This window comes from Maniola hyperantus, chromosome 24, assembly GCF_902806685.2.
Source record: "Maniola hyperantus chromosome 24, iAphHyp1.2, whole genome shotgun sequence".
Taxonomy (NCBI): Eukaryota; Metazoa; Arthropoda; class Insecta; order Lepidoptera; family Nymphalidae; genus Maniola; species Maniola hyperantus.
In genome coordinates this window covers 4,548,518-4,572,323 of record NC_048559.1, presented here as the reverse complement: position 1 = coordinate 4,572,323, position 23,806 = coordinate 4,548,518, and the positions used below count along the sequence as shown (strand labels likewise).

At 39.5% G+C, this 23,806-nt stretch overlaps 1 protein-coding gene across 3 annotated transcripts; it reads left to right on the top strand.

Annotated features, from left to right (window-relative positions):
* The first annotated feature begins 834 nt into the window (after positions 1–834).
* Oga (O-GlcNAcase) lies at positions 835–23,534 on the top strand. 3 transcript variants are annotated; one of them, XM_069506756.1, is made up of 22 exons: positions 835–1,152; positions 1,276–1,327; positions 1,987–2,215; positions 3,336–3,440; positions 4,000–4,162; positions 4,778–4,906; positions 5,653–5,796; positions 6,496–6,610; positions 6,793–6,878; positions 7,480–7,664; positions 8,393–8,789; positions 9,184–9,296; positions 9,965–10,053; positions 10,749–10,926; positions 11,323–11,497; positions 12,489–12,542; positions 13,117–13,307; positions 14,165–14,253; positions 14,751–14,890; positions 15,683–15,831; positions 17,180–17,345; positions 18,034–23,534. In XM_069506756.1, the coding sequence occupies exons 1-22, from the start codon at positions 1,086–1,088 to the stop codon at positions 18,156–18,158; spliced, it is 3,141 nt and encodes a 1,046-aa protein (XP_069362857.1). In that variant the 5' UTR covers positions 835–1,085; the 3' UTR covers positions 18,159–23,534. The 3 variants fall into 3 exon arrangements, with proteins under 3 accessions (XP_069362857.1, XP_069362858.1, XP_034837403.1); XM_069506757.1 differs by having other exon boundaries at positions 7,471–7,664; positions 8,393–8,705; XM_034981512.2 differs by having other exon boundaries at positions 7,471–7,664.
* Positions 23,535–23,806: the final 272 nt, after the last annotated feature.

Genomic DNA, 23,806 nt, shown 5'->3' with positions numbered 1-23,806 from the left:
TGCGGTTCGTGTTCGTTGGTGTTTGTGCTTAAAGCTTAAAGCAAATGTCACTTCAAGCCGTAGATAGAGTAATAAAGGTAGATGCAGGAACGTTTGCTTTCTCATTCGCACTAAAAAGAGAGCACACATAAAGTTACTAATGTAATAAACAGAGACGCAGCTAACCTATTTTTTTGTCCCTTATCGTGTAACTGGTTTTTTTTCAAGAATACATACAAGAAGTTGCAAAACAAACTTTGAGAATTCGTGGCGTGATTGTATTTCTCATGAGTTATTTACTTATTTTCACATAAAAAACGTTTAATACATTATATTGTTGATCGGGTAATACAAATATTGACTACTAAACAATGGTAATAATTGTCGTGTTATTCATCGTTACGTCGTGCTATAGCTATCTCATACGCGGTTACACAGTAGGTACTTACATCTACCTATTATTCTTTCTACGCTTCAAGCAGAGTCTCTGACAAGTGCTACTTTTTTAAGTTGAAGCAACTGCACATGCACGAATCTCGCACATGCGCACAAAGAGGAGCAAACAAACACGGCTATTTACTGTTCTTCTCTCGTTAGCGAGCAGTTTATTCCTTGTTAGATTTAGATCAAGTGGGAAAAGACTATATTTTGGTTGATTTTTGTTATACTAGAATCCAGAGCCATGAAGCTGATTAAATTTTTATCATTAATCTGTGGTTTAACCATAGATTTATAGAAGCATTTTCTAAAATTAATGGTTTGTCTGTGTTTATTTACTGGTCAGTGGTCTGTGTCAAGAAGGTGTCAAGTGGTCAAAAATTAATAATCTGTGCTGTCGTCTTTTATTTCTGGTCGGTGGGTCTATGGTCGAAAAATTAAAATTCTTGGAGTTTGAGATTTCTCAAATTTTTGCATTGCGATTTGCGTATAAATTGACCAACTTACACCTAAACCGAGTGCTTGATATTTCAAGAATTCGTTACAGTTATTTAATTTTTACCAATCTGCAGCTCAAGATCAAAGTAGTAACTTGAGATCTGTGCTTGTGATAGTTACTGGTTTTTTAATTCATTTTTTACATTGTATTAAATTATTAGAATACTAATATGACTGAAAGCTCTTCAGACGAACAAAATTCTAAACGAAAAGACTTCATATGCGGCGTCGTGGAAGGTACGTTTATTTTTGGATAACAAAAGCACCATTAGGTTGTACCTATACAATATACATGCACGCTGGGATAGGTAGCTGTTTGATGATCGGTGTGAATGACCTATGATCTGTTGTAACTTGCAGGCTTCTACGGTCGCCCGTGGACCACTGAGCAGAGGAAAGATCTATTCCAAAAGTAAGTCAAGTGTTTCTAGTTATACTGTCAACTTGTCAAATAAAATGAACTATTTTAATTTCTAAAATTCTTATCAGAATACTATAAGTATTTAGGAAAGCGCTTTCAATCAAGTTGACATGGGAGTTATGTGGCCTAGTTACAACAAATACACTGGTTAAGCAATACTGACTCAAGTTGGGAACTGGATGGGTGACCTTTTCCTCCTTGCCTCAGAGAACATATTTAGCCATTGGTTCAGTTTATTATTATTATTTTTAATTAAAAGCTTACTAGCGTTTTTAACACACAAACTTAAAAACTATAATAAATACAGATTTTTCTATCATGGGCAACTATGTTAAATCATTTAAAAGTAAACACTCCATTCAAATACCGTACAATTACCAGAGTTACAAAAGGGATAACAAATTAAAGTAAAGATTCCTTAAAATATTTCTGAATGACTAAATACACTTCACTAAAATTTGTTAAAATTTACTAAGTCAAAGTCAAATTATTTATTCAGAATAGGTCACATGTTATGCTTCAATGGTCAAAATTGTTAATTTGTTAATAGCCATTTTGTGGGCAACTGAAGTCCAAACACTCAGCCGGATGCCTCTATGCAACTTTGTTATTACATATCACACCTTTGTATCATTACCATGTATTTGTAGGCTAAAAAAATGGGGTCTAGACATGTACGTCTATGCTCCAAAAGACGATTACAAGCATCGTGCGTACTGGCGAGAACTCTACACTGTGGAAGAAGCGGAGCACCTGACATCTCTCATAACGGAGGCCAAGTCGCACGGAATAACATTCTGCTATGCTCTATCTCCAGGACTTGACATAACTTATAGTAGCCAGAAAGAAATAACTACTTTAAAAAGAAAATTGGAACAGGTAATATCACCTACTGCAGACTATCCATATTATCATATTATCGAAATTCTTTACTGTTAAAAAACATATAAACATAATAACATACTTCTTATAGCCACAATAATTCAGTAGGTATATGGAAACCAACTGTCCGTAAACCTTATAGGGGTCTGTAGGGTCTCCTTAAATATGTGGCTCATTTTAATAGAAAATTGCTACAAGGCTATCTTGGCGCGTGGTGAAAATCGGAACTATCGTTGCCAACAAGTGTACCCTTTGTTCTTGTTTGAATATTCTTAGCCTTTGTTCAAGCTTTTTTTCTTTTTTAGACTTCAGACAGAGTTAAAATGAGACAGAGCTGTATCTCTCACATAAGTCTGTCTCGTTTTAACTCAAACTTAAGTCTGAGCAAAGTCAAAGTGCGCTCTATAAATATATTCTATGTAATACTGGAATGTGACGTCACATTACAATGACGTACTTTTTTTAGTTTAATCGATTATTTAAAATGGTTATTACATTTAAAACTAACAAAGGATTTATTAAGGACTGTTTAATAATCACTGAGATATAATTATTATATTTTTGATGTAGTCTAATACCCAATTAAGACATTCCGGGTTCAATCCTGGACACACCTGGAGATACACCTCTAACAGAGCTATGTAGTATTTTAAGTAATTAAATATCATTTGCTTAAATGGTGAAGGAAAACATTGGGAACAAACCTGCATGCGTGTGAGTTCTCCATAATGTTCTCAGTAGCGTCTGAAGTCTATCATTCCGCACTTCGCATTTAAGAAGAGGCCCTAGCTCAATGTTGCGCCTGGGATGGATGGATAATGATTCCATAAAGCAAAGAGTTAAATAATTATAGTGTAGCAATGAAAACACTGCTTACATTTGTGTATTCACAAGATATTATACGACTCACATTTACGATATTATATAGCTGTCGACTGTATTTACATTAATGATCGGATCGCGAAACTAATACAATAGAAGACGACGTGATGATGGTATTTAAGAGAATGCCCTCTTCCAGAAAACTTCACAGCTGCCAGACAGCCAAGTGTCATCATCATAACAGAAGAGGTTGCATGCCTCTACAATAGTAAGAATGAGTGTTATTTGTTCATAGGTCTCTCAATTCGGATGCATGTGTTTTGCGTTGTTGTTTGACGATATCGAGCCTGAGATGAGTGAAGCAGACAAGCAGATATTCCAAAGCTTTGCACATGCACAGGTAACTGTAGCCTCAGAATACTTAATAATTAATAGTACCTTCCAGGTACAGCAGTCTCATAATTCAAAGACGTAATTTAAGTAAATAATGACTTCTGTTACGACACAATAAAGGGCAGTTCAGTCTGCATTTGTGGTCTAAAGTTCGTGTTGACTCTTCTCCCTCTCTCTCGCTCTCTCTTTCTCTTTCTCTCTCTCTCTCACTCTCTCTTCCACACTCTCTCATAAGAAAAGACTTAATAAATGTATTTCTTTTAAATAGAATACTAAAAGTAGATTTAAATGTGAATATAATGGCAGGAGTTTTCTTAGGATAAAAACGCAGTGGGTTCAGATGCTCCAGCATACAACTCGGCTGTGAACAAGATTTTGAGTCTTAGTTTAACAGAAAATACTGACAAGGAGATAGCAGATTTGTAGAGCATTGTCTCTGTCGTTGAGACCGGAATAACGTTGTATAGATTTGAGTGACAGACAACGCTCTACAAAGCCGAAATTTCATTCCAAAGGCCTTTATATCTTTTAAAATTAATATGATGATGCATGGTTTTGTCCACCAGGTTTCAGTGACTAATGAAATCCACCAACACTTGGGCTGCCCTAAATTCCTGCTGTGTCCCACACAGTACTGTTCCACGCGAGCCGTCCCCACGGTCATCAGCTCAGAGTACCTCAACACTCTTGGTACTAAATTATCCCAGGAGATTGATATTATGTGGACTGGTAAGATTTTTCTTATTTATTTTATGACACACTTGACTGTGATCTCATGAGTACAATACAAAGCCTTTATTACAAATACAAATATAAAGTCTTTATCACTTACTAGCTTCGTCCGCGTGTATTTAGGTTTTTAAAATCCTGTGGGAACTCCTTGATTTTCCGGGATAAATAGTAGCCTATGTCACTCTCCAGGGTCTTTAACTATAGCTAGTATACCATAAAGATAGAAATAAAACTTTTCAACTCTTACATAATACTATTTCTACCTTATGGCTGCAGAACATGGTCTTTGACAGAGTCACTCTATCACAAATTGAGAATGTGTCAGTGGAGCATCAGTACCCTTATTATAAATGCGAAAGTGTGTTTGTTTGTTGGTTTGTCCTTCAATCACGTCGCAACAGTGCAACGGATTGACGTGATTTTTTGCATGGGTATAGATAAAGACCGGAAGAGTGACATATGCTAATTTGTATCCCGGAAAATCAAAGAGTTCCTACAGGATTTTTAAAAACCTAATTCCACGCGGACGAAGTCGCGGGCATCAGCTAGTGGAGATATAAATAATAGGTAACTGCAAATGGAATTTGACTCCGAAGAATATTTTTATTTCAGGCCCGAAAGTGATATCAAAAGTTCTAACAACAGAATGCATAGAGGAAATTACTCAAGTGTTGCGCCGACCGCCGGTCATATGGGATAACTTGCACGCCAATGATTACGACCAGAAGAGAATTTTCTTAGGTAAGAAAACAACGTTGATAATGGTACTGATTCTGAGCACAACCTAATTTTAGAGTATTCGCATACTCTTCTTACTAATCTAATATGAAAAGGACAGACACAGTTTGACAGTTTTAAATTTTATTTTTAGATGGTAAACCCGTGATTTTAGCGCACAGTCGCGAGCCTACTGTTTAAATTTGTAGCGTGCACTAAAATTTAGAGTCTTTAAGTGTAAAGTTCATGTTCTGTCCCATTTTAGCATTGTTAAATAGAAAAGGATGCAGATACTCTAAATTTAGTTTAGAGAAAGACAACGGAATCGGTGCCAGACTTTATTTAAAAATTACGTCTGCATCAGGATGGCGGGTGCATGTCTATAAATGATCATGCTTTGTGCGTGAGAGCAATGAACCGAATGTACGTAAAATTTAAAGGAATGTACTATTTTAAAACCGAAGTTATTATAAAAAAGTAAGTGAGCCAGCCTGATATCAGAATGGCGGGTGTATCTAAATCTGAACAAATGACTAACTATCTGAATGTGAAATGACTATCGTAGCAATGTACTAGGAATGTACTTATACGCACTAAAAGCATAACCAGATGCAGTAAACGGTTACAAAGTAATTTAAAAATTAAAAACTCTTTATATTCAAGCGCCTGTCGAAATTTATTAGCAATTTTACATGAGGAATTTAACTAACGTGATTGTGTAAAATGACAATTCCTTTAAACATCTTTCATTCTGTCATCTGTCTTTTCAGGCCCCTACTGTGGTAGATCACCAGAACTGATACCGCTCTTGCGCGGCGTACTTTCCAACCCCAATTGTGAATACAACGCCAACATGCTACCTATATGGACGCTGGCGCACTGGGCGCGGTGTAGTTTAGATGCACCCACACACAGTAAGTTTCCAATAATTACTAATGTACAGTATGCGGCAGAACGTAATGTACATCGACCTTTAGAACAAAATAGCAGATTTGTAGAGCATTGTCTCTGTCGTTGAGACCGACAAAACGTCATATAGGTATGAGTGACAGAGACAACACTCTATAAAGCCGATGTACATTACTATCTGCCGCGTGCTGTACTAGATCATGTCGATTTAGATTGCCAAAAATCCAGTGGGAACTCTTTGATTTTCCAGGATAAAAAGTAGCTTGTATCCTAAATGTTGCCCGTGACTTACTTCACGTAGATTTAGGTCCTTAAAAATCTTGTGGGAACTCTTTGATTTTCCAGGATAAAAATAATTTATGTCCAAGATGTTGCTCGCGACTTCTTTCACGTGGATTTGGGTTCCTAAAAATCCCGTGGGAACTCTTTGTTTTTCCAGGATAAAATAACTTATGTCCAAGATGTTGCTCGCGACTTCCTTCACGTGGATTTGGGTTCATAAAAATCCAGTGGGAACTCTTTGATTTTCCGGGAATAAAAATTAATTTAATTCTATCTCTGGAATGCAATCTATCTCTATGTATCAAATGTCGGTTAAGTGGATGGGCCATGAAAATGTAACATACAGGCAGTCTTACGCATTTATTTTATTAGTATGGATAATATTTAAAAGGAGAAAGTGATGTGTTCATGTAATTCCTCAGTGGAAGCAGTATCGTGGGACATAAAGTTGGAGCGAGAGAGCGAGCAGGGTGTGTGTGAGGACGACTTGCCCATGTCGTTGGGAAAACATGTCTACCACCACAGACAAGCGCTCAGGTATGCTACAACTATTTGATTTTTTTTAAATTTATATTTATAACATATACTCTAACAGACAATTTACCCGCGTGGATTTAGATTTGTAGAATCCTGTGGGAACTCTTTAATTTTCTGACATAAAAAGTAATGTATGCCACTCTTCAGGTGCTTAACTATATCATGGATGTTATTTATTGTAGACAAGCAATCAATGATTGGCTGCCTGAATTCTCTATACCGAAGGCAGCGCAGGGGCCTGTTATTAAACCTCAAACACCTATTGCTGGTAAGGAATTTGTTCATAAATAAAAAATAAATACACTGTTGGTGGTATTTTCAAGAGTATTAGCACAGTCTAAAGAGACATAAAGTCGTACAAAGGAGATGTTTAAACCAATGCAATTGTACAGGGTCTGAGAGGTAATATGCAGGGACCATATAAATGGTATTAAGCAACTTTAATTCTTGTTTTTAGTCGTTCTGGCACGTAGTACCTATCTCTAGACTGACGCTTTTTCAATCAGACTTATTTTAATTTTGATTGTATTCTTTTCGAGGCTTTTTGGAATGCTTATTCCGAAAGAAACGCCATTTCAAAACCAATATGGCAGAAATTTTTAATTGATAATATGCCCTGCTATGTAGTTTACTTTAAAATTTATAGACTAGCGCTTGGCTGCAATCAGACCTGGTGACAAGTGATCATGCAGCCTAAAGATGGAGTGCGCTTGCCTAAAAGACGACTTGAAGGTACCCATATTATAATTGGAGGGGAAAACTGAAATCAAATCCTAGCGGTTCGAATTAGAAATGTAGTTCCTCAGTTATGCGTGAAAGCGCACATTCATTGTCTAGTATGAAGCTGCCATTTGTTACAGCGCCTCCAGTGCCCATAATACCGATCCTGCCGTCCATCAACACTTGCATGTCGCTGATGACGGCCACTAGTAGCACGACGACCACTAGTACTGCGGATCTCGCGCCCGCCATCCCTACTGTGAACACTAGCCAGCTGCAGGCGCTAGCCGATGTGTGCTCCGCCACGCCCGATCGCCCTATGATGTCTACTGGGGTGAGTAATACATTACAGAACAATACTTACAGGACAATACTACAATACATTACACAGTACAATAGATACACCATACACATCACATTGGAATACCCCTGCCGTCCGTCAACACTTGCATGTCGCTGATGACGGCCACTAGTAGCACGGCTACCACTAGTACTGCGGATCTCGCGCCCGCCATCCCTACTGTGAACACTAGCCAGCTGCAGGCGCTAGCCGATATGTGCTCCGCCACGCCTGATCGCCCTGATGTCTACTGGGGTGAGTAATAAGATAACAATTTACAGAACAATGAATTACATGCCATTACAGAATAATACACTACAGTACACTACAGAACAATAAATACACTACAACACATTACAAATCAATACGGTGCAGCACTACAGCCAGATACACAACAATACAGCAACATCTGCCCTCTGTCAACATTTGTATGTCGCTTGTCAGCAGCACTAGTCTACACACTGCATTTACCATTAACCTCCACTAGTGATAGAGAAAAATATACTACAGGACATTACAAAACAACACACTACAGTACAATCTACTACAATATATTACAGACCAATACTTTATACTACAGTACATTACAGAACAGTATATTAATAATACATTACAGAACAATCTACTATAGTATATTACAGTATGCTATACTAAAGCACAAAAGCTACACTAATCACAAAATCAGATGCAGTTTCTAAAGTTAATTGATTGTTTTGTTTCAGATATCACCAATAGAAACTTTCAACCCAGTACCTACACCTGTTATGAATTCCCTAGTTTCACCCACCAAAGTGATCCTCAACGAATCCATACCTAACCCCATAATACCGATAGCCAATTCCAACATGTCCCTCCCATCAGAAATACCCGTTTCAACCCTACCCGTACCACTCATGGGATTGAAAGCTATCGATGTCGAGCACAGAGGAAAAATCGAACCAGATCAAACGATGGCTGATAAAATCGATATTAACGACTCTGTATCGAATGATAGTGTGTTGGAATCGCCTAGTTTTATAGAACATATGAAAAAGGGTAAGGATGAAGATGATCAGATTATTGTTGATGATGTTGAACCGGTGGGTGAACTGCAGCAGAATGGGGATATGAGTGTTGGAGGTATTTATTTATGTATTATATTATATGTATGTTATTTTTCTCTTATTTATTTCCATATGTCATTGTTATTCCCCAACATATATCGGTTTTCCAAACTATAATAATAATAATAATAAATACACTTTATTTGTCCAACAAGGATTACATTAAAGAATAAAAAACACAGACAGAAGGAAGATACAAAAGGCGGCCTTATCGCTAATTAGCGATCTCTACCAGGCTCTACTACTATGTACTATATACTAGAACTATGTGCCCTGCCCATTGCCACTTCAGCTTCGCAACCCGTTGAGCTATGTCGGTTACTCCAGTTCTCCTACGGATCTCCTCATTTCTGATTTGATCACGTAGAGAATGGTTGATTGTATTCCTTAACCACATAAGTGAATTTCAGATACTCCACAAACGCTGAGTCCAACACGGCCAGTGTTGGAGCCATTGGACGTTGATCCTCCTTCCAACGCGGCCACTGACTCCGATGTTATCATGCATGAACAACTGAGCGAGGTATGTATCTTTAATTTGATTATCATCATCATCATCATCAACCGATAGACGTTCACTGCTGGACATAGGTTACTTGTAGGGACTTCCACGATCGTACGCCACGATTTTGAGCCGCCTGAATTCAGCGGCTCCCTGCGACTCGCCTTTAATTTGATGTTTCTGTAATTAACTATGTATATATAATGTTTAAAGATTTTTTGTTCCAATTTTGTTCATTTATGATCTAAAAATTTGTATTGAGAGTTTTCTCTTTGCATTGCGTTGTATATCGATTATATTCTTTAAGATTACCTATTTACTGATTAATAAATTACAATTTATCACATTGTAAATAAATAAATGTAGATATGTACCTATAAGCCAGCTCAAACTCACTTTTTTATCAGAGCTTTGAGCCGGCATATGCATATATTTTTAATGAATATCACTTATGATAATTTTAAAGGTCAAACACATTGTAATTTGTAAATTACAATACATCACATTGTAATTTATAAAAAACGCGACAGGTCGAGATGGCTATCGGGCCTATGGCTATTGCCATCTCACGCGTACTATAAAGAATTGTTCATTTACATTTTTTTTTTTATAAATCTATATGTCCATTTGCTGCATATGTTCGTATGTTTTAATGGTTCTAGATTGTCTACAGTCTTATACTATTTCAGAATGGTTCAATGCAAGTGGAGCCTAGCAACAGTCCGTTGAGCGCTGACATGATGGTAGAATCCACGGAAACGGGCGAAGTAACTGATGAGTAAGTGAAGCATGTGTGTGTTTTAGTAGCCTAGTGATTAGGACGTCCGCCTCCCAATCGGAGGTCGGGGCTTCGATCCCGGGCACGCACCTCTAACTTTTCGGAGTTATGTGCGTTTTTAATTAATTAAAATATCACTTGCTTTAACGGTGAAGGAAAACATCGTGAGGAAACCTGCTTGCCTGAGAGTTCTCCATAATGTTCTCAAAGGTGTGTGAAGTCTGCCAATCCGAATTGGCCAGCGTGGTAGACTATGGCCAAAACCCTTCTCACTCGGGGAGGAGACCTGTGCTCTGTAGTGAGCCGGTGATGGGTTGATCATGATCATGATGAAGTGAAGCATACCTTCTTACGTCTGAGTACGATAACGTTGTTCTTCATGATACGCATGCCAATTACCTCTTTAATACATCACTGAGCCATGGCCCGTGACACAACTTTTCTAAAATTTTTAATCGATTTATCTCAGAAATAGTGATTCTTGAAAATGATTTTTCAAGAGTCGTAATTCTATTTTAGGGCAAATTTTGAGGCAATTGATACAAAAAGAAACTAGAAAATTGAAAAATTAACAGCGTCATATACAGCTACTATGACGTAGGCATCCGCTAAGAAAGGATTTTTGAAAATTCAAACCCTGAGGGGGTAAAATAGTTTAGAAGATAAATGTGAATAAACAGAATTTTGAACTTTAGGCCAGTCGATGAGTCTTCGCTAGAACCGGACGCGCTCACGACAGACGATCTGCTACTGCTGTGCGATCTGTTCTACCTGCCATTCGAGCACGGCTCCAGAGGTCTGCGAATGATGCACGACTTCTACTGGCTAACTACTCACGCGACTAGCATACTGCCTAGAGGGAACAAACCAGAAGTAAGTATCTAAATATAAAAAAGGAAAAGGTGACTGACTGACTTACTGCTCTATCAACGCACAGCCCAAGTGGTTTATACAACCCGAACTAAAACCTCAGGTCCTGTGAGTTCGGGCCACCTGTTTTATACTTTCTTAACGGCCCAACACACCATAATATTTATAATTTAACAAACTTGACTAACTGTTTATTCAATAAAGCTGAAACGGACTTTTCCACGCAGATTCCTCACCACAAAAAAATCTTTCATTAAAAAAAAAATATCTTTGGTACTGAGATGAAAAAATAACTATTAATAATTTCAAATTACCGGTGCTTATTTCATATATAAAAACAATATTGTAAAATAGGTATTTTTTTAATTTATACCCAAAGTTCGGGTAACCTTTTCACAGACAAGCGAGTGGCGTCGTCGCTTACGTCGCTTCTCGTGGTGGGCGGGACGCACCAGGCGCCTCGCGCGGAGGGTCGCGTGCGCGCCCAACAGGGAACTGAACGCGGAGCTGCGGCCGTATCTGTGGGACCTATGTGCTGTATTGGCTTTGCTACAAGCCTTCTTACGGTGGCTCGGTAAGTATTTATGCTAAACTTTTCACAGACAAGCGAATGGCGTCGTCGCTTATGTCGCTTCTCGTAGTGGGCGGGACGCACCAGGGGCCTCGCGCGGAGGGTCGCGTGCGCGCCCAACAGGGAACTGAACGCGGAGCTGCGGCCGTATCTGTAGGACCTATGTGCTGTATTGGCTTTGCTACAAGCCTTCTTACGGTGGCTCGGTAAGTATTTATGCTAAACTTTTCACAGACAAGCGAATGGCGTCGTCGCTTATGTCGCTTCTCGTAGTGAGCGGGACGGACCAAGCGCCTCGCGCGGAGGGTCGCGTGCGCGCCCAACAGGGAACTGCACGCGGAGTTGCGGCCTTACCAGTGGGACCTATATGTGCTGTGTTGGCATTGCTACAAGCCTTCTTACGGTGGCTCGGTAAGTATTTATGCTAAACTTTTCACAGACAAGCGAATGGCGTCGTCGCTTATGTCGCTTCTCGTAGTGAGCGGGACGGACCAAGCGCCTCGCGCGGAGGGTCGCGTGCGCGCCCAACAGAGAACTGCACGCGGAGTTGCGGCCTTACCAGTGGGACATATATGTGCTGTGTTGGCATTGCTACACGCCTTCTGATGGTGAGTATTCCCATCTTTATTACGAATAGCTATCTCCCTCTCGCTCTTTCTTTCTTTTGCACTATGTCTCTCGCTCTTGCTCTCTTTATCTGTCTCTCGCCCTCTTGCTCTTTCTCTTGTTCTCTCTCTCTTTCTCCCCCTCTCTTCCCCCATTCCCTGTCTCTCTCCTTCCCCCTCTCTCTTTCTCCCCCTCTCTTCCCCCATCTCTTTCCCTCTCCCCCCCCCTCTCTTTAGCTATGTTCACACTGTACTCTGGTGAATACCAACGAAGAAGGCTTGGTGAGCAATACTTATCTCGGCGTCACGTGATGGCATTCTTCTCTAGAACTCCGTCATATGACGCCAGAGAGTTATGTGTCATACAATAAAAAAATCACTTGTTACAGAACTTGGGAAATTCCCTCCCAGCATAGCGACCTACACACATGGGACTTATACATGTAAGTATATACATATCCACTATGACTAGAATAGCACTAATACAACACTTTTATTTTTATTTTTTATTCAGATACAAGTTAGCCCTTGACTGCCATCTCACCTGGTGGTAAGTGATGATGCAGTCTAAGATAATAGTGGGCAAACCTGGAAGGGGTATGGCAGTTTTTATTAAACCCATACCCCTTTGGTTTCTACACGGCATCGTACCGGAACGCTAAATCGCTTGGCGGCACGGCTTTGCCGGTAGGGTGGTAACTAGCCACGGCCGAAGCCTCCCACCAGACCAGACCAGAAATTTAGAAATTATAAAATTCCAAACCCCTGCCAGGAATCGAACCCGGGACCTCCCACTATTAAGACCACAGCGCTCACCACTGCGCCAGGGAGGTCGTCCCTTGCACCAAATGGGGATTTACCAACTAAACTAGCATAGCAATTGCTTGTGCACGAATATGTGACTGTCGAATCACATTTTAACGAAATCAAACATCATAAAGTGTTCTAGTTGCTGGTGTTTGCTGATGATTTAGCAACTCCGAATGTTTTGTTTTATTTCTCAAATTTCGCGTACAGGGTTCTCGAAAGGCTGGCGCGAAGCTTTTGAAAGTGGGGCACAAGAACCGTGGGTTTTCCGAGGCGGTCTGACGGCTGACCTTCGGAGACTATTGCCCGTGGAGTGCAGTGGCGACGCCCTGAGGCCGCACTGTATGCCCACCGGCCTGCCCCTCAACGTGCGACCCTATACACCCGCCGACGAGGAAGCGGTGAGTTGTCTCACTCACCTGTCATGTCATTAAAATAGAGACAATTCCTTAAAGGCCGGCAACGCATAACTGGTTCCTCTGAAACTGTAGATGTTCATAGGGCGGCGGTAATCGCTTTAAGACCTTCCTTTAGACGTCGTCTTTTCATAATAAGACTCAATTTACATTGTTTACAAAACTGTGGAACCAACTCCCATCGGCGGTGTTCCCACTAGATTATAACATGGGGTTATTCAAAGGGCGGACCAACAAATTCCTAAAAGGCCGGCAACGCATCGGCAATGTTCATGGGCGGCGGTAATCACTTAACATCAGGTGACCCGCCTGCTCGTTTGCTCGCTATCTCTATAAAAAAAACATTAAAAGGGAATTGAAGTGAATTTCTAAAATATTACATAGCATATTGACTTCTAGCTCCACAATGTATTTACATGTTTTCATCAATTTCTACCGAGAAAGAAAATTCCCGCGAACTGGGTATTTGCCTGTGTCAAAAATAAATTCTATCTCAGTGATTATTAAATCTTCCAAAATATGTAAAATCCACGCCCTTTGTTAGTTTTAAGTGTAATAACCATTTTAAATTATCGATTTAACTAAAAAAGCACGTCAAATGATTGTGACGTTTAATTTCAATATTTCATAGTAGCTCGCATACTATGTGCGCGTTTTGACATTTGATAAAGTTACTGATTTCGCGGGAACTCCCGCGCATTTCGCGAATTTTTATTTGAACAAGGTGTTTTACGTGGTGGAGATAAAAGTCAATATGCTACGAGTTAAGTATGTACCTAATATTTTAGAAATTTGCTTCGATTCTCTTTCAATGTAAATTTAATGCACACATTTGTTTTCAGGTATGCACAATATGCCACAAGACATGTCGAGACGGGTCCGATTGTAGTGATCTGTTTCCAAGCGATCTTCAAACTCTACCGGCAGATAGGTAAGATTACCAGTCAAATATTTTAAACTAGATGATGCCCGCGACTTCGTTCGCGTGGATTCAGGTTTTATTTTAAAATCCTGTAGGAACTCTTTGATTTTCTGGGATGAAAAGTACCATGTCACTGTCTCCAAGATGCAAGTTGTCTCTATATCAAATAGATGATGCTCGCGACTTGAAATAAAGTAATTTCTTGAAATAAAGTATTGTAAAGTAGAGTAATGTCTGCTGAAAAGTATTTTTTATGTTAAAAATATTGAAAAGTATTTGTCGCTTACGCATTGTGACGTCATTATTCGCTTTTTGTACAGCGTGACGTTAGTAATTAATTATGTTAAAAATAAATAAAAATCATGCTTTTCAAAAGTTATTCTCTTTAATAATGAATTCTACCCCATAAACTACCATTATACAAAACATCATATCATTTTATTACTACATTCCTTATTTGCAGCCCATTTGATCACTTCCCATTTTAAATGCATTGCATTCCACAGATTGGTGATGCCGTTCCTAACTTTGACGCCCGAACTGTGTATGGTGATAGAGGACGATGGTCTTGGTGATGTGGACAACGAAGATGGCGACGGAGACGACCCCGATGCGGACTGCGAGCTTAAACCCATCAAACACAATGGTATGTATCATCATGATCAACCCATCACCGGCTCACTACAGAGCACGGGTCTCCTCTCAGAGAGAAGGGCCTTGGCCCACGCATGCTGTGTGCGGATTGGTAGACTTCACACACCTTTGAGAACATTATGGAGAACACTCAGGCATGCAGGTTTCCTCACTATCGGTTTTCCTTCACCGTTAAAGTAAGTGATATTTAAATATTACTTAAAACTCACATAACTCTGAAAAGTTAGAGATACGTGCCCTGGATCGAACCCCGGACCTCCGATTGGAAGGCGGACGTCCTAACCACTAGGCTACCGCAGCTTCACGGTATGGTATGTATACTTTTACGAAACAGAATCTCGGCCTCAAATCACCCGTTTTTTCGGCTACCATATTGGTCACATGCAAACATTTTACTGCACTTGTGCCATAACAAAATATTAATGCACATGTGCCTTAGTAAAATATTACCGTACTGAAACCATCAGTACCCTTGTTATAAATGCGAAAGTGTGTTTGTTTGTTGGTTTGTCCTTCAATCACGTCGCAATGGTGCAACGGATTGACGTGATTTTTTTGTATTGGTATAGATAAAGACCTGGAGAGTGACATGCTACTTTTTATCGCGGAAAATCAAAGAGTTCCCACGGGATTTTTACAAAAACCTAATTCCACGCGGACGAAGTCGCGGGCATCAGCTAGTATTAAATAAAACAGGTGGCCCAACGTTTTAGTTTAGGGTAAGGTTAGGCTAGTAGGTAGTTTAATATAAGGTAAACCACTAGTTATTTTTTAATTGTTTCAGCCATCAAACGGGGAATCGTGGGCTATGCATGTGCAGCGCTAAACAGCAAGGAGTTCTACAAGAAACAAGAGATCGCGTGGATACCAGAGATGTGCGTCAAGTATCCTAAAGAGCTCATGGAGAGAAACGACCTCTCTCCAGCTGCTAAGGTAATAGTATATTGTGATTCAAATAAACACAAAATACAAATACAAAGGACACTAGGTAGACGGACGACATCAGACGAGTCGCAGGAAGTCGCTGGATCCAGGCGGCGCAAGACCGTGGCGTGTGGAAGTCCCTACAAGAGACCTATGTCCAGCAGCGGACGTCTATTGGTTGATGATGATGATGATGATGACAAATACAAATTTCTTTATTGCGAATCTCGGTAAACAGTGCATATGTTACAAAAAAACCGGCCAAGTGCGAGTCAGGCTCGCGCAATGAGGGTTCCGTACTACAGTCCTATTTTTTCGACATTTTGCACGATAATTCAAAAACTATGATGCATAAAAATAAATAAAATTCTGTTTTAGAATGTACAGGTGAAGACCTTTCATATGATACCCCACTTGATATAGTCACTCACTTCGAAAGTTGAAAATACTAATTATTAGTTCATGATCACAATTTAATTTTTTTTGTGTGATCTAACCCTAAATTCACGGTTTTCAGATTTTTCCCCAAATGTCAGCTATCAGATCTACCTACCTGCCAAATTTCATGATTCTAGGTCAACGGGAAGTACCCTGTAGGTTTCTTGACAGACAGACGGACAGACAGACAGACAACAAAGTGATCCTATAAGGGTTCCGTTTTTCCTTTTGAGGTACGGAACCCTAAAAACCGGCTTAATTAAAACGCACAGAACTCCGAAAAGCCCGGGATCGAACCCCCGACCTCCGATTAGAAGGCGGACGTCCTTTCCACTAGGCTATCACAGCTTAATCAATAAATAGATAAAAATATTTTTTATTCAATTAAACTCTTACAAGTATTTTTGAATCGTCAGCTGCATCTACCACTGGTTCGGAATGCCTTTCCTATGATAAACAGTGACCCACGGATAGTTCCCTATTCTCGTTGGTACGCCCCTCGAGAGCTAGTCCTACCGTGCCGCTGCCTTTATCGAGCCTTGGTCTTGCAATGGGCCCCGGGTCCAGGTCCAGATTTGGGGGTGAAGCAGTTTTTTTAGAATAGAATAGAATAGAATGTTTTTTTATTCATGTAAACTTTTTACAAGTATTTATGAATAGTCAGGTAGTTTTAATTTACCACTGGTTCGGAATGCCGTTCCCACCGAGAAGAACCAGCAAGAAACTCGGCGGTTGCTCTTTTTAATTTTTCAATTTACAATGTTATTATACCGTACTATACAAGCCATTGCAGCCCCGTGCATTGCTGGAGCGAGTCAAATCCAACATAGTCAGCGACTGTATAATATGCTTTTTTGCAAAGCCTTAGTGGCCAATGCTTTAGTGGCCAAAGCACTTAAGTTTATATCTTTTGTTCCAGGAATGCGTAGGCCACTTCCATGAGTTTAGCACTCTCGAACGCGCGCCGGACAGCGTAGTACGCAGTCACCCGGCGCTGCTCACGTGCTGCGTGTTGCCGAATAGATCCGACTCTCTGTCGCCGGCCAGACTGCTGACCTGCCTGCTAGCCGCGCTACGTGCTCACGGTATGATTGTCGTTGCGCCACCACTCTAGGGCGTTAGTGGGCTTAGCCTGTTTAGCACCCTGGAGTGCGTAGTGCGTGTTGCCAAATTTCACCCCGATCCGTCCAGTAGTTTGAGCTGTGCGTTGATCGATTCGTCAGTCACCTTTTTCTATATTTGGATTGTCATATTTGGGCTTATTTATTCTATTGTTACGTGCTAGGGGTTCGAATTAAAATGCCAGTTTCCGAAACAAGAAGTTTATTCACACACCGTACTAAAAGTCCAAAAAAAAACACTTGCATTAATTAGTACTAATTAACACTTGCACTGAACGCGAGAACAGTCTTAGAATCGCTTTCACTAGTCACTCACTTCGATAGTTAACGAGTGCTATCAGTTGATAGCACTGAACTTTCCGGGGTCGATCTGCGGCATCGCTTATACACGGATTCTCCGCTTTCTGTCGAACCTTCTCTTGAATTCGATACAAACAAACAAACAAACAACCCTCAAACTTTCCAAGCAGTCAACAAATATAGGTTCCCACGCTGAACTGGTATATAAACAACTGAATATGACGTTGAGAACACGTAGGTAGGTATTTGAAGCTTCGAGAGTTGCATTCGTAACACTATACATTTTTATTTCTTGAGTAATTTTCAAAACTTTTTTCGTGTATTGAAGTTTTTACTTTCAACTTATTTTCAGGTGTGAATGGCGTGCATGCATGCATAAACGCGACGGATCACTACCTACAGCAGTTCTACAACAAGCTAGGGTTTGTCGAGGTTTCGCGAAATGGCGGCCGCGTGTTCCTCGCGCGTGCCTTCTAGCGCCCGAGACCGATCTGTATGCCTCGCTGGCGGTACCGCAGCCTCACGAGCGTGAGGCCCTTGACTCTAGCCGTAGACAAACGACGGAGGAGACGTCGATAATAGGGTATTTGACAGCATGTAAAATATAGGATCTATTGATGGTACAGTTCTTGCAATTCACGAAGGCGAGTGAACTTTACTCGTGATTACGTCGTACACACGGACTTTGCGTAAGTGTGCGTGCATATCTGACCAATCAGTTGCGAGCAAGCGCTCGCAAACGCACACATTTACTTTACCTTACGTATAATGATACGACTTGAACGCAAGCATGAGCCACTTGCCTTCATGAAATGCAAGAACTGTATCAGTATTGAATATGAATTTTGGAAACCAACTATTTAGTCAGTTAAGGAAAATACGAGATAAGAGAAAATCGACGAAGAAAATGATCTTTTTGTCTACTTTAGTTACGTGATCGTAAACGACTGTGATTGGTTGAATGGTTGAGGACGTCAACTACTTGTAAACGGTTGCGTGTAGTGTGAATATCGTACATAAATACAAGCAGGTAACGTCACGAGGATATGAGGCACCATATTGTCAGGAAAGCGTTTTCGCGGGACATTTAAATAATATTTTTTGTTTTCGTTTTTTCTTGCACAATATGACTTGTAATGGAACGTAAAATGTACATTTTCTATAGAGTCCTTAGACATAAGTAATTAGGTAACGTGGAAGCGTTTTTTAAAAACCTGTCAAATACCCTATTAAAATTTTATAAGATTATTTTGTGCGTATAATAAATAACACTAGGGTACTGGAAATGGTCCACAAAGACAGAGAACTCATGTCCACTATCATTCGAAAGTAGCTCGCTTTTTTGGACGTTTACAAAGAGGAGGCCAATTCTCATTCCCAAGATTAGTTTTAGAAAGGAAGAATTGAGGGCAAAAAGGGCCCCAGGTCGCCAAAGACGCAAATGGTTGGACGATATAAGGGGTAGATCTGGATGATGATGATGAATCCCTGAAAACATACTACTCCTATTTTTGGACAGTCGTGTGGAAAGAATTTTTGTGTTCTATAGTTATCGACCTACATAATTTTTTTCCGAAATTTTATATTCAACTAGCTGACACGCCCCGGCTTCGCTCGGGTGGAGTTCAGAAAATTGAGGGGAGGTTGAACTCAATTTTTCTCTCCGTAAGAACCATCCTCGTAATTCGAGGAATATTATAAAAAAGATTTAGCGTAATCGGTTCAGCGGTTCTCGAGATTTGCGATGAGGAACACATTTAGTGATTCATTTTTATATTATAGATTGTACCTAGTCAACAGTGAGTAAAGACTGAATAAAGTTTAGACGATCTATGTGTGACGATGGATATCGATTATTCGAAGTAAGGGTAGCTATATGAAAGGTATTGATAGCGTTTTCTTCCTTAAGAGTGAAGCCAAACGATGCGTTGCTTTGGCGGTGCGTCATCCTACATATAAATCGCTGTACCATGCACATACGATGTGTTAAGACGTTGTGCGGCGCCGCAACGGACTTGGGACCAAAGAGACGAGGCGAGGAGGGGTGGTGCGATGCAACGCAATACTTTCTGCCGGAGCGGCAACGCAGTGCCCATATGGCATCCAACACTGAAATCAACAGCGGTGGCGCCGCGACGCACGGGAAACGCATCGTGTGGCCTGGCTGAGATCTATAAAGCGCACTTTGACTTTGACTTAAGATTGAGTTAAAACGTGACAGATTTATGTGAGAGATAATATAGTTCTGTCTCGTTTTATCTCTGTCTTAAGTCTAATCGCCGTACTCAGAGTCGCTAATCGTTACTTAAAATTGAGTTAAAACGAGACAGATTTATGTTAGAGATAAGGCTCTGTCTCGTTTTAAATAAACTTAAGTAACGATTAAGCGACTCTGAGCACGGCTGTAAGCTAAGTCAGAGTGCGCTCTATACGTACCTCACCCTAAGTCTTACCCATCAAGTATTTTAGCAGAAGAATTTGTATTTGTGCTGTCCGCAAAATGTTTCTTCCATGTAATTTATTAGATTTCCGAGCAATGTGTTAAACGAAATTTGTGATTATAAGCGACTTCGTCCGTGTGGATTTGGGTTTCAAATCCCAAGGGAATTTTCCGGGATAGAAAGTACCCTATGTCTCTGTCCAGGTCTTCAACTAGGGCACTTCTCTCAATAAATATTTCGTGAAATATTGTAAAGAATTTATTAGAAATTCTTTCTTCGTTCTAAGCAACTTTAATCTATGTAAATAATAAATAGTTTAGATGAATTGCGTAAGTGATTCAGATTTTCGCATTTACGTATACAATTTATGTGAATAATAAAGGCAGCATCTGAATCGCTATCTTAATAATGACGATTTACATTGATTGCAATAATTGGCATTAATTAGTAAAGTTGATCGCTTATTCCGTTTATCCACCCTAAAACAGCCACCCTAAGTTGTATACTAGGAAACGTGTGTACGAGTACACACACTAAGGGTGTACAGGAAACGTGCGTCCGAGTGCACATCCTAGGGTGTATAGAAAACGTGTTTCCGAGTACACAACCTAAGGGTTAATAGGAATCGTATGTCCGAGTACATACCCTAATAAGGGTGTATAGGTGACGTATGTCCGAGTACACACCCTAGGGTGTATAGGAAACGTATGTCCAAGTAAACACCCTAGGATGTATAGGTAACGTATGTCCGAGTACGCACCTTAGGGTGAATAGGACACGTGTTTCCGAGTACACACCCTAGGGTTTATAGGACACGTGTGTACGAGTGCACACCCTAAGGGTGTATAGGTAACGTATGTCCGAGTACACACCTTAGGGTGTATAGGAAACGTGTTTCCGAGTACACTCCCTGGGGTTTTAGGGTGGATAAACGCAATAAGCCAAATTAATCTTCTATTCCTTAAGTTGATGGTGCTAGTTCAGGTTTACGCAAAAATAGGACACAAAACAATCTGCTAGTAGGGAAGTATATAGAATGGTATGATTTTAGTCCTGTCAGTTTAGATCGAATTATCACCAGTGTATCTATTGTATGTATACACGCATTTGTGTTTATTCTCTAAGCAATATTACTATATTTGTATAGAAAATAAGACTTATTTGATCATGCGATGTATTGATGGATGAAAATCTGGATAGTTTTGATTGATGGAATCCCAGGTACAGTACGCGGCAGAAAATAATGTACATCGACCTTTAGAAAGAGATAGCGGTTTTGTAGAGCATTGTCTCTGTCGTTGAGACCAGCAACAAAACGTTAGAGTTATAGAGACAAAGCCGAAATCTCATTCTAAAGGTCTACATTATTTTCTTCTGCATACTGTAACGGATTGAACTGAAGCTAGATTGATAGCCTAATTAATGGTCACATATGCTTGTAAATATGTATGCAAAAGCAATTCTAATGTCTATTGTATTGTATGTTAGTAATAAATCCAGCGTCATTAGGTGCGAATGTGTTGTGCCGAGCTTCAAATAAAAAATATTGACTAAGTAAACAAAAATGTAAAAGTTTTTTTGAAGTGAAACTTCGCTAGGCGCTACTTGAGGGTAACTCGGATCCTTTTCGGACGGAACTAACGTTCGCGTTACTTCCCTTTGTATATAATATGTCCGCCAAATAGAACAGCTGTTTTGAGGCCGCCATGTTTTATCAAGGTGTTTTAAAGTACCAAGTAGTTAGAGCCATAGATGCTCTATTTTTGATTTACTCCCATTACGGTACATGATAATATTATAACTTTTGCCGATTCATTTTTAAATTGACTTTTTTAGGGTTCCGTACCTGATGGATGCCAACGGAAACCTATTTCTAAGCCTCCGCTGTCCGTCCGTAGGTCTATCTGTCAGCGGGCTGTATCTCGTGAACCGTATTAGGTAGAAAGTAGAAATTATCACAGAATGTGTATTTCTATTGCCGCTACAACAATAAATATAAGTGCCGCAAATTGCTATTGCGCTGGAACCACGTCTCATTAACATCGATATGACGTAATTTTGACGTCAGCTGAAATAAAAATATACCATCAGCTCGAAACTTCAGTCTAGTGCTGACATCACTAAAATGGCGGCCACGCGCATCAGCAATTTTCGGGACATTTATTGTACGACTTGTACTTGACCGATTTTTTTTAATTGTTTTTTTAGTGATCAAAAATACCGCTAAAACTATCTCTTATCGTTCCACAAATCTGGTAGCTTTGATTGAGTGCTATCTTTGAGTTACTGTAGGTAATTATTGTACTTATAAAGATTATAGTTTTAATTGTTTATGCGTTACTATGTTCAAGATAATATTATGTTGATGTAGTTTTTGCAATTCATGAAGACAAGTGAACTTTACTTGTGGTTACGTCGTATACATGGACATTGCGTAAGTGTGCGTGCATGTCGTACCAATCAGTCGCGAGCAAGCGCTCGCAAACGCACACATTTAGTGTACCTTACTTATACCGATACGACTTAAACACAAGCATTAACCACTTGTCGTGGTGACATGCAAAAACTATAACAAGAAAAATTTCCTTAGCTATTAGCATTCCAAATCTAATACTAACTTAACTTGATGCTTGATAGTATGAAAATGGTTAACATGCATTTTTATTTTTGTATGCCCTTATTCACGCATTTCTTGTAAGTAGAAAATATCTATGTACATACGTAATCACATTATTAGTCTTCTCTTTATCATTTGGTATCATTCGGCTATTCTTGGAACAAAAAACAAAGGGAACGCACCAAACCATATAGACAAATGGCGCCAAATATAAAAAAGCTGAATATTCGCATTCGCGAATGTTGGTAGCAGATATTCTCATTCGCATCCGCGAATGTCCAAAATATGGCATTCGTTACATCACTAATTTTAATCGCTTTATGTAATCACAGTATCATTTATTCTGCTATAGACATAAGTTCTCAAAATCGGAATGCTCTAAAATAAGAAATTTGTAAAATAATATTAGGTAAGTATTAAGTTTAATAAGCGAATAATGGAATTAAATAAATCGACTTTTGTTTACTGCTTTCGAAATAATGATCAGTTACTTAGTAAGTTTGATATTTACATAAAAACGTAAGTTAATCATGTAAGCTACTTACGTGTGTAAAACTTACAGATTTATCCGCACTCTAATAGTAGGTAGGTACCTTTCAATCGAATTAGTTTGAATTAATTTGCCCGTGTATTCAAAATACTGGAATTTGGAATAGGTACATGTAATTGTTTAGTTATTGTATTGCCCGCTTTTGTTTAAGATTAACTGCTGTGCTTTATTTATACAACAATTAAATTTTTTGGTGCCGGCCATCTTAAGATGAATCAACAATAAAGTTTATTAAAGGAAATAAATGTGTTTCACTTGTACAATCTGCGTTACAAATACATCACTTCTGTGCACTTCTAGTCTTCATGATATTAAATGTAAATCCGTGGTCTTCTGTCGCGACGACACTACGACACTGTGATGTGTTCGCACCTTTATTTACCAATCAGGAACATTGAATATTCAGTAGGTAGTTCAGAATGAGAAAGCCTCATTGGAATCAGAAATAAAAGATCCACTAGCTTTGATTGATTTAATATTAGTTGCTAAAAATGACATTAAAATATGATTTATAAGT

Coding starts and splice junctions, on each gene's coding strand:
- Oga (XM_034981512.2), top strand. CDS start 1,086: ATGACTGAAAGCTCTTCAGACGAACAAAATTCTAAACGAAAAGACTTC. Junction 4,907..5,652: donor CCAGAAGAGAATTTTCTTAG/GTAAGAAAACAA, acceptor CTGTCTTTTCAG/GCCCCTACTGTGGTAGATCA. Junction 9,297..9,964: donor TGCATGAACAACTGAGCGAG/GTATGTATCTTT, acceptor ATACTATTTCAG/AATGGTTCAATGCAAGTGGA.